At 44.3% G+C, this 16,065-nt stretch overlaps 1 protein-coding gene across 3 annotated transcripts in view; it reads right to left on the bottom strand.

The window, feature by feature from the left end:
* Positions 1-3,714: 3,714 nt before the first annotated feature.
* Positions 3,715-16,065, bottom strand: part of ASIC1 (acid sensing ion channel subunit 1) — a 187,791-nt gene continuing 175,440 nt past the window's right edge. For 2 of the 3 annotated variants that reach the window (XM_072990891.2, XM_020784390.3), the window contains 6 exons: positions 13,690-13,746; positions 12,258-12,411; positions 10,899-10,990; positions 9,627-9,706; positions 8,596-8,700; positions 3,715-5,584 (listed from right to left, as the gene is read on the bottom strand). In XM_072990891.2, coding sequence (XP_072846992.1) covers positions 5,480-5,584; positions 8,596-8,700; positions 9,627-9,706; positions 10,899-10,990; positions 12,258-12,411; positions 13,690-13,746 — 593 coding nt within the window. In that variant the 3' untranslated portion in view covers positions 3,715-5,479. The remainder of the gene's footprint in view (positions 5,585-8,595; positions 8,701-9,626; positions 9,707-10,898; positions 10,991-12,257; positions 12,412-13,689; positions 13,747-16,065) is intronic. The other variant, XM_078384402.1, reaches the window with a different exon arrangement.

Genomic DNA, 16,065 nt, shown 5'->3' with positions numbered 1-16,065 from the left:
GGTACACAGGGTAAGGGTGATGATGTCACCTGACAGAACCATTTTGGGGGGAATTAAAAAATTCTGATTTCCCCCTACTCCAAGATTCCAGGGTTCCCTTGGGCTCTCTTTTGTTGTGGGAAGCCATTGGGGGACTTCAGAATTTCTGAAAATCACGGCTGCTCCATTCTGCTGGCACCAATTTTAGGAAATTAAACACACATACCCATATTCCCCAATGGCTTCCCATTATGAAAGAAATCCCAAAGGAGCCTTGAAATGATGGGAGGAGGGAAATAAAAAACTTGCAACTTCTGAAAAACAGCTGCTGTGGCTGATGATGTTATCAGCCACATGCAGCATAAAGTTGAATAACTGGATTTCATGGTTGTTGTGGGTTTTCCGGGCTGTTTGGCCGTGTTCTTAAGGTTGGAGCCTGGAAAACTCACAACAACCATCAGATCCCAGCCGTGAAAGCCTTCGAGAATACATTAAACTGGATTTCAGCCCTAGTATTTTTAATACAAATGTAGGAGGGGGTGATACCTTTATTTAGGCCACTAAAAATTAAACATTCAGTACAAGCTTTTGTCACTAAAAGTCATTTCTTCAGGCATGCACCAATATCTTGTGTAGATACATATTTCCATGTTTTAAAACCCCTTCAAAACTAGAGTCTCTCCCTTTATAAATTTAAGATTACATCTGGATGTAATCTGTCCCATTAGGCTGTTCCCGTAAATAATCTGGCTCTCTGGAAACAAAACAAAACAAAGTTCCCTGATTATGTTTTATTTTAGACTAATAACTTTGCCTGAGAGCACAATCTTGCACAAACCCCATTAAAGTCACCAGAATTTCTGTGTAGATCAACAGCTACAGTTTTATGAGTACAGTAACTGGTTAAATTAAACTGGCTTAACTTGAATGCATAGCTGCAATGCAAGGCAATTACCCTGATACATTTGTTTGAGTGAATAAATGCCCGTCATTGAGCAAAAGCATATGCGGACACCTAGGAAACCTGGTAGAAAAGAAGTGTACATTCCACTGTATGAATAGTAGTGTGCGTTTGCAGTGTGTGCACATTGTAGATTGGACATGTCTTGAATTTTACATGTCAATAAGTGTGCAGAGGTCAGTATCCTCGCTTCTTCAGCATCTCCCACAGTCATGCTGTGGTGGTCAAAGGAGAGAGCATGAGAATATAGCCACCTTAAGACATTTCCTTGACCATGAGCAGTAGGATGAAAATAAGCCACTCTAGGAAGTTTGTTTGTTGCTGTCTTGGGAGACATTCCAAAACCCTTCTGGCATTGGGGGTGGCAATGGGAACAGGGTCTCTTAAAACAATACAAGCAGAGAGGCAGGTTAGCACACGAGGACTGCAAGGCAGTGTAGTCCAAAAAAAAAAAAAAAATACAGTTTCCAAGCTCTGCTTAAAACGCACACTGGGATGTATCCCCAAATGCAGCCTAGATAGGAGTTACTTTATACCAGTTGGTCACTGTACAGTAAACACAGGCGCGGGCATCATAGGCCAAGGCAGCAGAGTGCCCGCCAGGGTACCTAAGAATGCCAGAGACCACATGCCCAGGGGAACTATGACCCATACTTTGTGCATAGGGCAGAGAAACCAGTGTCAGTGACAGCAGGGACGACCCATGAGATTTTGGTCCTTGAGAAAGTGCAGGCAGTATTGCTTCCCTCCAGCCCAAATCAAGGAGCATCGTATCTAAGGCCAGTCACGTTCGTGTGGCACTCAAGGGAGGAAACCCCAAGTTTGTTTTTCCTTTACCTTTACTTTTGTGCTATGTAGTCACAATACAAATATGGCAAGTAACTGCCTACTCATTTGAGAGACCCAGGGATCTTCTACCAGAGGTGTCTCTTCTGTTTTAGGATAGGGCTGATCCTAATGGGAATCAGTTTGCATTTATTTGCACATCTTGCTTCTTCCAAATTTAAAGGCCCCTTCACCTGTGGGTGTAGCTGCCACTGTTAATGTATTGGCCTTTGCAAGGTATGAATGATTACTGCCAGCAACGACAAGCAGCCCTTGTTACTATGGTGCTGCCACTGTAAAGCAAATTAATTGAAGGAACATTGCTTATCGTGATTTGCTTCTGCAGCAAAGAGAAAAAAAGGCCAAGTCTCCATGGTTGAGATCATCCTTTATATCATTGTTAAGAGGAGCAAGTTTTGATATACAATGCATTTGTCATCTTCTTGTGCTTCCTATGAAAATGTGTACATAGTACAGATACCAGAGAGAATTCAACACTTTATACACTTGAAGGCATTCAGAGAGTGGTAGCTGGAAAAATAATAATAATAATAATAATGGCACAATATCAAGGCTTTCAATTCTACTAGATGGGTATATACACTGGTATTGAGCATATAGTGATGTATGTATGTATATATCTATATATATATATGTACATATATATAATAATATATATCATATTTTATATATAAGAAATACAAAATGAGCATGAAGTAGTAAAAATGGACAAACAGATGCAGGGGAAAGGTCAAATCTGAGCCCTATCTTCAAAAGCTTTCAAGTAGAACTCACCAAATCGAAACAAAATGAAAAGTACATTTAAAAGAAAAAATCCTCAGAGCAAAGAAGCCTGTCCACAAATGTCCACAGGAAAATGTGCCACGGCCGAGTTGCAGCCTCTTTGGGGAAACAGGCCTTTCTTGCCCTCAGGAGATCAAATGCCAACCACTCCCCTGCTTACAGCAAACTAGCCTAGACTGATAAGGATCAAAATAAAGATGATGAGATTGTACGGCGGAAGCTCTTAAAGACAGGGAGAACTTTGGCCTTAGGTGCTGCACATGCAGCGTAGGTAGGCGTATGGATAATGATGGGTGAAGAGCCTGGATGGGGGCAAAGACAACAGTGGGCACAAGATGCTGTAGGGCCTCAACTGGAAGGAGGCCGATGCCTTCTCAACGTTGAAAAAAATAAAGACAACCAGTGTGGGGGTGCCCTGGCAAGGCGCTTGCCCGAACGGGCATCAAACCTTCAAGCAAGGAGAGTCCAAGAGACAGTTTTAGTCATAGGCTTTATGTGCCATCAAGACCTGTGATTCCTCTGGGGCTGTAGGGATTTTGTAGGGGGTCTGTTTCTTCTTCAGCCCTTAACATTAATCTAATAAGAAGGTCCACAGTTCCTTCCTCCCCTGACACGTGTAGGTTCATAAGGCATGGAGGGAGCAAAAGTCTCATATCCCTGCCACTTGGCAGGACATTAACCGACACCAGCAAAATGAGCCACATAATTGAGACTCACTTGCTGGCGGCTGATGCTCCCTCCTCTTCAACCTGCTAGTGTTTGTTATAACCTGAGTGGTCCCAGTGCCCTGGGCTGCTCAGCCTATGAGCCAACCCTAGTGGAGCCACCAAATATTGAGCAGGAGAACACATCACCGCCAGACCAAAGCAGTAGGGTGGGAAGGAGACAACTCTGACCCCAACCTCATCAAGTTGTACCTGAATGCAAAATTTTGAGGGAAACATGCGCAAAACTCTCACCAGTGATGGCATTACGCCCTTCATTAGGCTGTATGGTTGGACTCCCCACAGAATATGTCTGTACTCTTTTTTTGGAGTGGCTTTAAACATTGTTTATCTAAGGGTAAGAGTTAAAAGCAGAAATTTGTTCTTTGCTGGAGAGTTCACTTCCTCCATTTGTCATAACAATCATCTTCTCTGTCTTGCTTTGTTTGGGCCCAGGGAATAAGATGCAAGATAGCAGAGCAAGAAAGAAGTATTACGAAAGGAAGTCCACCCTCTCCAATACATGGCTTCATTCAACACTTTCAGCTCCCAGCCTAGGAAAGCTCCCTTCCAATGGAAGCACCCTGCCCCTCTGCCCCCCCAGTAGTCATGCTTGACTATTAACAGAGTTACTAGGAGCTCCACAGCCACTTTGGTCATCTCCCCGTGTCGCAGACAGGTTGGAAAGTGGATGCTGCAAAACAGGACTTCGGAATTTTTTTTTAAGTTGTGAAATCAGCAGGCCTTTCTGATGAAGACATCCGAGACAGACACTTCCCTGAGCTGCTCTTTAATTTTGGTCTCTTGTTGACGATGCACAAAAGTGAAACATTTTACACTAATTCCCATTGCATTTGCCCTAGAGGCCCTCTTTGCTTTGCTAATCACACACCCCTCCCTAATCATCTCCAGCAAATTGATCCCTGAAAGGTAGCATGGGCTGTGCCTGCCAGGGGAACGCATTGTCTGCATTACTCTGAAGCACAATTCTCAGCATTTTGACTTGCCTGTCGCTTTCTCTGTACTTTCAAGCCTTAGGCACAGAGGCCAGCAGGCATAAACATATGGGTCACCCCTATACTTCTGCACTGCCAAAGGAATGGCGGGGTGTTCTGTCTGGAGGATTGGACTAAATGTTATCACGGTGTTGTGAGAGATGAAGACAAAATTCAAGGTGAAACACAGCAGGGTTCTTTTTCCTTTTTTCCAGCAGTTGCAGAACCCTGAAGTAAATCCTGTTTTGAAATAAGCCAGTGTTCTATCCAGTTGAGGATTCTGAAAAAAAAATGGCAAACTTTTTTCTGAACCTTAATACTCAGGTATTTTCACGTAACTGCTAAGAACATGCACAGACAATGGAAGTGCTTTAAATTTTGGAACAACTCATCCGTCGTCACCCACTTGTTTCACTCTTGTTGGGGGTAGGGGATGGTATGTGTGGTGAGGGAAGCAAGACAAGGTTTGGAGTCAGAGCAAAGTCCATGGGACCAAATGAGAACCTGTTACCTGGATGAAACCATGAGATGATGACCTGTCCTATTTAAGTGGCCTTCACAGTTCAGTCACAGTCTTGCTACAGGGAAAACCTTGGAAGTGGCCCCCAAAATACAACAAGGTTGGGAGCCGGGAAAGAAACTGATGCAGCACCTAATTGACCTTTACAAATGGAACAGCATGGGGAACAGCCTGGCTGGTACTCCTTAAGGTTCTTCTTGGCATTAAGATTAAAAGAGCGAGGCCTTTGCACAAGATGGCTGCCCTCACACAAGGCTTGCTGTGGGCAAAGGAGCCGGATGGAGACAGGAGGAGGAGCAAAGAAACAGTCAAGACTTCTCTGTGTCTGAGGACTGGAGCAGGTGCACTCTGGCCTCCACCTGACATGGTGGAAAGTTCTCCTGGCAGCTCTTCTGTTGAGTTAAAAGTCCAGGGAGCATCACTGGGACAAGAGCGGAAACTGGAACCAGCCTGGCAGCACAGACCCTCCCCCTCCCCCATTCCCCGTTCCTGGTCCAGCTTTTGCTCCATGTGTGTGTGCGTATCACTGCCTTGGCCTGGGGCGGGTGGATGAGGAGGGAGTGGCCTCCCCCTGGAGTCTGAGCTAGAGGCCCTGGTAAGTCAGTTGGCAGGTTCATGGGCTGGGCTGGGCCAGGGCTGCTCAGCATGGGCCCTTCCCTTTGGTAGTGTTAGTGGTACATCCAGTCGTCAGTTAGCAGGTAAAGTCCTCGAAGGTTCCCCGGGCCGGGTGGTGAGGTAGGATGTTGGCTGTGTACGTCATGCCTGCTGGGTGGCCTCGGATATTCTCGCATGGATTCTAGGAAGTAGCAGAAGGAAAGAAGACAGCAACATCAGCACAGGCGGGCAGTAGCCATGAAGTCAGCATGATAAACAAAGCATAAACCAGAGGGGGTCAGATAATTCCCCTCAGGCAGATGGAAGGAACATGGTCCACGCACTGAAGAAGCTCTCAAGCCTTCCGGGCTCTACTCTTGACTCTGAATGAGGAATAATAGCCCCTTCCTTATCCCAGCACCTCGCTGGGCGCCTTGCTGTCAAGTCTGAGATGGCTCTGGAGGGACACAAGGTCTCATTTCACTCAAGGCAGGCCTGGAAGATGGGTGGTGATACTCCAGAAACTTTTGCTGCCTCCATCTTTCTCTTGTACCTTTATATAAAGCTATAATACTATCACTTTTCCCCTCATTGAAAACTTTACTGGCTTTGGCTTACCTTACTGCTGGCAGAAGGACAGGGTATTCCTAGAGTGTTTAGCCATGGAAGGGAATACTGTATAAGGGGTTCATTGGATATATACAGTCACTGCCAGGGAACAAGGATGTGTGAGATGAAATGAACAAGATGGTTGGCAATGGGTTTTGAAGAGGAGAAAGTAATGTTTGGGAGATGCCTTTCAGTGGATATAGAGGGCAAGGGATTATCATTCAGTTACGGAGACTAGGGAGTCAGATTCATTAAGATTCTGGCTCTGGGACAACTTTGCCTTTAAGACATACTGAGGTAGTGGACACAGGCAGCCGATCTGAAGTATTGTGGAAAGGCAGCAAATTGTGAGTTATTTTGTAAAAATAATTACTGTTATCTGCTATGAACAGTACAATGAAACCACAATAAATTCATATATGAAATTATAATTAGACCCATTGACCAGTTTCCTATTGCAAGCCCCACTTAGAACAGACTCAGTTGGATTTATATAGGTGTTGACTTATTGTTCAGTAGGTGATTCAATGGCTCTTAGTTGCGACTAACAATAGAATGCTGGATAATAAACACAATTTGGATTAAAATATTTTGGAACAGCTAAAAGACTTCTCTTGGTAATACAAGAATCTCAGCCCACCTAGTCTCAGACCCCTTGAGATTAGGCTATATGTTGGTGAAGGCATGCCTGAATAAAACAGGCCTGTCGGAAGAAGGATGATGAGAAGCAGGTGACCTTAGCATCCCTTAACAGGGAGTGTCAAAGCATGGAAGCAGCAGCGGAGAAGGCCTGATTTCCCATTCTCACCAAACAAGAAGGTGGTGGGGCTGAGATAATGGCCCCTCCTAAAGATATCAGTACGCCAGTAGGCCTGTATGGGAGGATGCACTCTTTCAGATGGCATACAGCATTTTATAGATTATAATTAGCACTTTGAATTGTGGCCAGAAACGGGCTGGTAGCTAATGAAGTTCTTGAAAATTCCCTAGAGGCAGGGAAGAATAAGGGAGGGGAGTCTAGATGAATGCAAAATGAAGGAGGGGCCAATGGCTGTCATTCTGCATCTGTTGTTTTTATCTCTGCTTCTTATTTGAACAATCTCCTATGATGTAAGAGATCCTGCTACTGTGTGTTTGAATGTCACCTGTTGATGATATATACACATAAAATAATCACAACAAATAATGGAATAGCTGCTTAAAAGCTTGCCATCTGGTTCCTACGTCTGCATGGGGAGATAGACATTTTTAGCCTCACACGAAGCACATAAGCCCAGCATTACCACCCTTTCACTTCCTTAGACTTCCAAGTGAGTAATGCTTGATTTCATCATAGAATCATAGAATAACTGAGTTGGAAGGGGATTACAAAGCCATCGAGCCCAACCCCCTCTTCAATGCAGGAATCCAAATCAAAGTAGATCTGACAAATAATTGTCCAATTTTCCCTTGAATGCCTCCAGCGTTGGAGTTTTCACCACCTCTTGAGGTACTCAGTTCCACTGTTGTACTGCTCAAACAGTTAAGAGGTTTTTCCCCCCTAATATTCAGCATAAATCTGGTTTTCTGTAGCTCAAGCCACTATGTGTCCTGTACTCTGGGATGATCAAGAACAGATCCTACCCCTCCTCTGTATGACTACCTTTCAAGTATTTGAAAAGTGCTGTTATATATCCCCTCAGTCTTCTGTTTTCAAGGCTAAACATGCCCATTTCTTTCAGTCTTTCTTCATAGGGATTGTTTTTCAGTCCCCTGGTCATCCTTGTTGCCCTCCTCTGAACTTGTTCCAGTTTTTGGCATTTTTTTTAAAGTGTGGTGTCCAGAACTGAGTGTCCACTGTGAAGCTGAAGAGTGCAGGGGGCAATTCCCTCTTGACTACTTCAACATGAGGCAATCTTTGAAGTAGCTACGAGATACTTTTTGAACCTACTGTTAGGGCCCATCTACACTGAAAGCAAGTCTTGCACTGGGTGGGTGGATTATTTGCTTTCTTTCCATTTTGGGGAGTTACTTTGGGGGGGTTGGGTTTACCAGGGGGAGGTTGTGACTCTCCTACATCCAAGGGAAGGGCCCTGTGATCCTTGAAAGTTGTTTGCTCCTGCTTCAATCATTACGTTGAACAGGTGCGGCTTGCCTTCTGAGCTTCACCTGCTGACTTACCCTCTTGCACGCAACTTCTCAAAGGTTCAAGAGCCCTGATCCCTTTTTTATTTGGCTACCATACTGAAGCCAGTGCAGGGTTTTGTTTTTCTCTTTTGTTTTGCTTTTGCTTTTGACATTTGGAGCTGAAGATCTGACAAGAACCTCTCCCTTTCCCTGGCAGTTAAAAAACAAACAAACAAAAACCACTAACAATTTGCTGCTCATTTTTTTGACACCCCGAGCCAATGATCGGAGGCACCCACCTCATTTTGCCCAAAGATTGGCCCTGCACCAAGATGCAATCCTTGTGATTTGTTCAGAAAAGTGGAGACAGTGGTATGAAACAGATGGTATTATTGAAAGGAACTAGGGCATGGAGTGCAGATGCCAAGGTGTGGGTGGGTAGGTGGGTGGTTCCCTGCAACAAGGGAAGACATTCCATGATGAAGCCCAGACACTCACGTGGCGCTTCACATCATCCAGGCTTAGAGCTACACCCTTGTCGCTGTTGTTTCCTTTGTGTTTCTTCTGGCACTTGGCACGGCGACAGAGGCGAAATTTAATCACCTAGAGATGAAGAAAGAGGGAATCTTGGCTGTTTGCAGCAAATCTTTCTTGGTTGAAGGGGCCATGACATGGTAAAACTATTCAGCATCCTCCCATTCAACCTGGTTATCAAAACGTCCATGAAAAGTGTGCCTGTGCATTTTCCCCTTGAGTGAAATGCCAAGCAACTGAGTCACAGCACTTTGAAAAAAAAGGGATCGAGCCAATCGATAAATATGGTGTTAAACAAAGTCTCCAAAGGTCAAACCGCACACTTTGTGAAACATTGGCCGGAATCCTATTGGCATTTTACTACGAATTAAGTGAAATCACGTAAGCCATGGCAATGGACGGCATGGGCTTGTCAGGAGCTCAGCCTCAAATCATTAACATTAAACAACAACATGACAAGGTTACGTTTTTGGGACTATAATTTACAGAATCCTAAGAGGGTAGTTGGGAGGCACACGAGCTGAGGTATTCGGGGAGTTGTAATCCAACAGGTAACATTCCCAAGGGCTACTGGAAATGTCACAAGATCTCTACATTATTTTAAAGTAACTTCAGTGTTAGCAGTTAAAAGGCTGCAACTATTGTCAGGATGAGAACTTATAGTCTTATATCATTGCATTATCACACCAGCCCCCCCCCCCAAGAGGGTCGATTTGCACCTTGGTGTGGTGTGTGTGAAGAAGGGCCATTCTTCTCCTGCCATCATTTATTCTGACACCTATCCTCCATCCTTCCTTTGCACCGAGAACCCAGAGCCTCTTCGCACATGGCTCTCTTTGGAGAGTGCCCCTCCCTGCCCCAAGCACACAGGTGGCTGACAAAGGTAGGCGGGCCCTGCCTGCTTCAGGCCTCCCCTGTCCTCGAAACATTCCCTCCTAGACCACAAACAAATCTATGCCGCCTTTCTTGTGCAGGTTCCTGAGACTGACACTCACCTCATAAGCGTAGTCAAATAGCTCAAGTACAGTTAATATACTAGCTCCAATGAAGAGTCCCATCTGTCCCCCAATGTCACCTGTAGACAAGAGAGTACGGGAACAATAGCAAGGCACTGAGATATGACATTTTCCTCTCTGGTTCCTACTTCACCAGTTGAAGTCTCCAGAATGGGGTGACCCAATGATATCTAAATCAATATAGAGAGGGTGGGAGGCATGATGATTTAATCCTTTGAGATCTGGAGATATTAGACCTGCCAAATATCAGGTATTGTATCTCCCTTGACCATCCAGTATTTTTGGCTGAAGGATGAACAAAGCAGATGTTTGGGAGCATTTTTATCATTTGTTCGGACCACCTCCCCCTAGCCTGTTTCACTGCCAGCCTTTCTTAACCTTCAGTCCCCAGTTTTGTTGGATCGCTACCCCATTGGCATCAATCCCAGGCTGCGCTGTTGGCAGGGCATAATGTGAGTTATGTTCCAAGAAGATCTGAGGGCCCAAGTCTCTGGTCCCTGCCATGAGAACATGTGCCTTGCCAAGTCTCTTGCTCGCCCAGGCCTTTCACCTGTCATTAGAAAGCCATCCTTGCCTCCACTCACTGGTTAGATTTTTAGAACCACACGCTGGCCACCCTCTTTGTGTGTGTCTTAAATCAGCTATCTGTTAATGCCTATGCTACAACCCTGTTTCATGACTTTGCCTTTGAGCTTGTCTTAGGCGTCGCCAGCCACTGACTACATACAGGGCTGTTTGTCTTCTGCCCTTAACAAGATAAAAATTTGGACCAACTCACCACCACCACCACCACAGCTCAGTTCTGTAATCTGTATCTATTTTCTTACTATTATATATATATTTTTGTTCTGATATTTATGAGGAGTGATAGCTATCCAAGTCTTAGGAGCCCTGCCTCCTGAACACTGCAAATCCTGTTCAGCCGCCATTCTTCTCTCCACCACAGTTTCTGATTTCATCAAATATAGCTGACATCTGTCTTTGCAACCCTCCCTCTTTCCTTCCCTCCTTCTGTAGAAATGGAAGCTGGGATTACCAGACTACTGCATTCTACACTTGATGCTAGACACAGATCCTTGCTCTTCTCAGGTATGACCATAGAACTATACTACACAACACACACAACCCTGCTAAGGTCTGTGTTCTGTTAGTTTCATGGGGGCACTAGGATCAGGGTAAAGGGCACCACCCTTGACAAGGTTGGAGACATGCAGGATCCCCTCTGGCTGGTGGCCAAACACATTCTCTCACCCAGAAGTCCAGCCACTTCATAAGCTTTCTTCTGCTCGATGGTCTCATAGTTCAATGCTTCAAAGAAAATGTCCAATACAAGGATGTTCTCCCTGCACAGAATAAAAGGGGTGACAGGGAGGGCAAAAGTGTGTATCGACCAATGAACCTGTCCACCACTAGCTCTAGGGATACATGCCCAACACTGGCAAGGGCACTTGTGGAACCGAGATCTGGGGATATAGGTACTGTCAGCCTAGGGCTCTGGATACCCTGGGGCCATAGCTGAAATGATAAGGGTGGATGTCACATCCCAAAGAGACCCATGCAGCTGCTTGTGGAGTTATCAGAGGCGGGGTGGGATAATTTCTTTCTAAATATCAGATGCACTTACGTTATTTTTGCAGATGAGACCAAAAAAATGTCCCTCTCCTACAACTAGCAAGGTTAAAGGAGGAGTCTTTTTTGGCAGTTTTTATGATTTATAAACTTTTAAAGAATTTTTCTATTTTTTCAGATTTCTAGCCTTTTTAAAAAAAACAAAAAAGTTGTATTTGCTCAGAAGACATGAATTTTACATAACCCCCCATCTTTTACACAAAATACAAGATTTTTATAACATAAAATAAAAGTTCTTGACCAAAATACCCACCACACTCTACCCCATTTATTTTTCCTAATACTAATGAAAAGGGAAAAAAGTGCTGGCTTCCCCCCGTTCTCTTGTGCAGAAGCAAAATAAATAAATAAATAAATAAATAATAAAAAAATAAAAAATCTCCAACTGTTTTTTTTTTGTGGGCTGTCCCAATGTATTGACACCAAAAAATTTGCAAACACTGGTTACATCCTTAATGTCAGGACAGCAGTGGCCAGGACTATAGTCAGAAAAGACTCCTCCACAATGGGTGCACTTCCATTCCTGTGAGGTGAGTCACAAAACTGCCATTTAAAGTGTCTTCCACTGGGTGAGGATAAAGAGGTTTTCAAGTTCAGGGACAGTTGTGCTGCTCACTCTAGTTGGCCATTTCAGCCTCCTAGAAACAAAGGCCTAGAAAGGGCTTCCTTTCTAAGGAAACCATTGTCCTTTCTCTTGTATTAGCTGAAATCTTGTTGCTTTGCAGAGTAAGTGCTAGAGTAGGCCCACTGAAGTGGTAGGGATTTGGTAACTCAACCCTTTTTTAAGTTTCATTGATTCAAATGGGCGTACTCTAATTATGACTTACTACACTATGCAATAGGATTTCTAACAACTGCCAGCAGCCAGGCCCTGCTTGGTTTGACGTTGGTTGGTTGTGGGTGCTGAAAGGAAAGGAAGAGAAATAGCAAAGCTGGGTGGAGAAGGAATAGGTGTCTGAGGGAATAGGCAGAAATACTCACCCAATATACTGCTCGCTCTTGTTGTACTTCTTGGCCAAGTATTTGGCGGATGCCTTGCTGGGGATTTTGACCATGGACAGCTCCTTTCCATACCGAGTGACATTGCAAGGCATCTCACACACACAGAACTCACTATCTCTCTCCACCAAAAAGTCTGGGGACAAGGAGGAAAAGGAGAAGCCACAAGGGTGTATATTTAAGACGCAGTTCAATCTTTCCTTCCTTTTTTGTGGGAAGAGATATGAACAATCATTTCCTTAGGGCACGTGGATTGTGGTTGTGATGCTGGCATAAGTGTAGTGGCATAAACTGCAAGAATGAGTTGCGGATCGTTAACAAGTCACTATTATTGTCCCTTGTTGCATGCAAGAGTTGGTATATGACAAGGGATCCAAGCAGCAGCTTGCTGACCAATGGCAATTTGCTGCTGTGATTTATACCATTGCACTTAAAGGTTCCCCTTGCCAATTTTTGTCCAGTCGTGTTCGACTCTAGGGGGCGGTGCTCATCCCCATTTCCAAGCCATAGAGCCAGCGTTTGTCCGAAGACAATCTTCCGTGGTCACATGGCCAGTGCGACTTAGATACGGAATGCCGTTTTACCTTCCCACCGAGGTGATCCCTATTAATCTACTCGCATTTGCATGCTTTCGAACCGCTAGGTTGGCGGGAGCTGGGACAAGCGACGGGAGCTCACTCCGTCTGTGGATTCGATCTTACAACTGCTTGGTCTTCTGACCCTGCAGCACAGGTTTCTGCGGTTTAGGCCGCAGCGCCACCATTGCACTTAATGCTGGCTTAACTAAGCAGTTAGGCTCCGGCCTGGGAGTTTTAGTCCAAGAATCTTTTTTCCAAGCTGTGATTATGAAACTTAAGTTGCCAGTAGATGCTGTGATGGCTTTTTCAGACAATTTTAAAAAATCCGTAAATTCACAGAGGATCAATAGGTGGCAGCCATGATAGCTAAGTATTCCATGTTCTAAAATACAATGTAGATCTCATTTGTTTCCAGGAGCTGCTGGGAGCAAATAACAGGAGAGATCTATGTTTGTTAAGTCTTATTTGTGAGCAATGAGAGACATCTAAGCAATGACTCTTAATGCTCAACAGAAATCTATCTTTCTGCAACTTAAACCAGCCAGGTAGGTGAGAACTAGTCTTTGCCTTCTTGCATGTGATAACGCTTCTTGTATTTGAGGGAAATTTACCAGATCTTGAAGGTGGACTCTGGGCTGATCTAGTAATGCAAATTTTCTGTCTGAAGGTGGTATAGGTCTGACAACCGGATACTGGGCCAAACAACATGAAATAGCTGTCTTGTTTATGCCTTTACTGTGGACATCCTTGGCTATCACCCCATTAATCCTGGAGAAAGAGAGTGGGATGAGCTGGAACTGGGGCATAATATACCAAAGCAACTTATTAGTACTTACCAAGGGCAGGATCTGCACATTCCTTGTACTGCTCAGGGGTGCAATAAGGAGCATCACCTGCAAGGAAATAAAAAAGAAAAATAATGGCCATGCAAGAGATCTGGAAGGCTAGGAAGAGAATCTGTTTTGATCATTCAAATAAACAGCTAGTGAAATTTATCCTGGAGAGATATAATATGCATAATTCTGCAAGACCCACTGCTATTTGTCTTGTACAGTTATTTGTTAATACAGACGTGACTTCCTATTTCATAAATAAAGCTAACAGAAGAGGCCTTGATCCTGTGCCATGAAGTACCCCAATATCCATGTTCATCCACGGCCATTCACAACCTCATGTACAACGCAAGAGCGTTCCCAACACAGAACTGCTCCATCATACAAACCCCCCACCCCCACCCCACCCACCTTGCTAATCTCTACTGGACAGCAGGATTACAACCTGAAGGTGGAGGTGATGTAGGGATGATCTGTTTCTTATCATGGTAAAATCAATTCCTGTCAAGATCTAGTTCAACCATGGGTGCCCCTCTCTGCTGATTAGGATAGCTGATGGATTTTAGGGACCCCTGAGGGATTTTCCAGCTGAGGAAACTAAACTTGCACACACACTGCTATATTTTTGATTTCAAGGCAAGATGTTTCTATTCTGACAGGCATTCAAATTGCTTTTCTAATTTAAAAGAAACCTAATTTGTTCCCTTAGTCCTCACGGCTTTCGCTCTCGTGCTTGATGGTGGTTTTACGGTTTGTTTTTCTATTATATTTTATCATGTTATGTCAATACATATCTTCATGCTTTTCTGCTGGGCTGCATTCCACTGTTTTTACTGCAGTCTTGTTGTGTTGCCATTATGTTAGTACTACATTTTAAATTGCATTGTACAGTAGCTAGAGAAATCTATTTAATGAGGCTTTTAACAAATACAATTTATAAATTATAAGTGGAATTGAAAGCCCACACTTTAAACTGGTTGTTAAACTGTGCATTAAGCAGTCCTTAACTTTATGCTTACACTTCTCTCTCAGCCAGTGTTTCATCATTTTGTCTGCCTCTGTTGGCAGATTGTGCATTTTTAGAGGTGAAATTTCTTTGGTTAAGATGCCCAGATGATTAATCTTGTCATGTCTTTTTTTGGCTGAAGAATCGAGAAGCCTCTTGCTGTGCTCAAGTGGCCTTTCAGTACAGAAGCATCTATATCGCCTCAGGAAAACACACTTAGATTGACTCTCCAGAAGCTGGGTGGCTCTGCCATTAGCCATGGTAAGGCAAGCTACCTCAGGCAGCAGATTTTGGATGTCATGAGAGGACAGCAAATTGAGAGCAGTTAAATTAAAAAAGCAACCCCTGCTAGGGATAGGAAGAGTTGTTTGAGTGATTCTTCTGCATTTACACCAAAATAATTTGACTGGTTTGGGTACTATACCCCTTGATGGATGTAGCAGAGGCATTACTTGCTATTTTGCCCACAGTGGCAAAATGCCTCGGGCTGACCCTGTCCAAATGTCAAATTCACAATCTTACACTCCTGGGTCAGCTTTTAGGGCTGGAGTCTGCAAAACCCCTAGAGACAAAGCACTCCTCATTCCAGTGAGGACAGCCGCCGTCACATGTGAAGAAGGCAACATGGAGGAGAAAGCGGAACGGAGCCCTTTTCTTGACACATGAGTTTTTTCAAGTTTCCCTTTTCCGTTTGAAAGGGAGCATTCAAATATCAGGTCTCCCTCCTAAAGCACAGCAGTCTAGCAACCTCTGAGGGCTTGGGGAGAGGACAGATATGCTGGTATCTCCTGAATCCACTGGGGAGCAGTACAGCACTGCTGTTGTGGCACCAAAACACCCCCCCCCCCAAAATACTTCTCCTTTGGAACAAGGTGTGTGCATAGTCTCCATGATGACCCATGCTATAAGATGGAAGGGATGGAGGGCATTGTCCTTACAGAACCAATAACATCTAGCTGCCAATTTGGGAATCAGGGAATATGTGTGGTAGGGCCAACAAAGCAGAGGTGGCTGTCCCACATAGAGCCTGAGGAGCATGTGTTCCCTTCTCTGCTTCATAATTTGATGCTCCTGGTCATAAAGACTGGTCCTAAGCATTGCTCACTGTAGGCGCACCCTGGTTCTTTAAGCCGGTGTAAATACTCTAGCAAATTAAAACCATGCAGCTTGAGAAACAAAGTCATTGGATCTGGCATTTTCTTTGTGTTCCTCAATCCTTCTAGGGCTCACAGAACTCATGTAAGACAGAGACTTGATAAAGCAAAATCAAAGCAGCCATTATATAGACACAGATGGCTCCCAATCTCTGCTACTATCTCTGCTCATCCTATCTTAGCTGTCATTCACTCTGAATCCTGTTTCCATATTATTTC

Source organism: Pogona vitticeps, chromosome 2 (assembly GCF_051106095.1).
Source record: "Pogona vitticeps strain Pit_001003342236 chromosome 2, PviZW2.1, whole genome shotgun sequence".
Lineage (NCBI taxonomy): Eukaryota > Metazoa > Chordata > Lepidosauria > Squamata > Agamidae > Pogona > Pogona vitticeps.
Note: the sequence above shows the minus strand (reverse complement) of the source record. Positions and strands in the feature narration are given on the sequence as shown.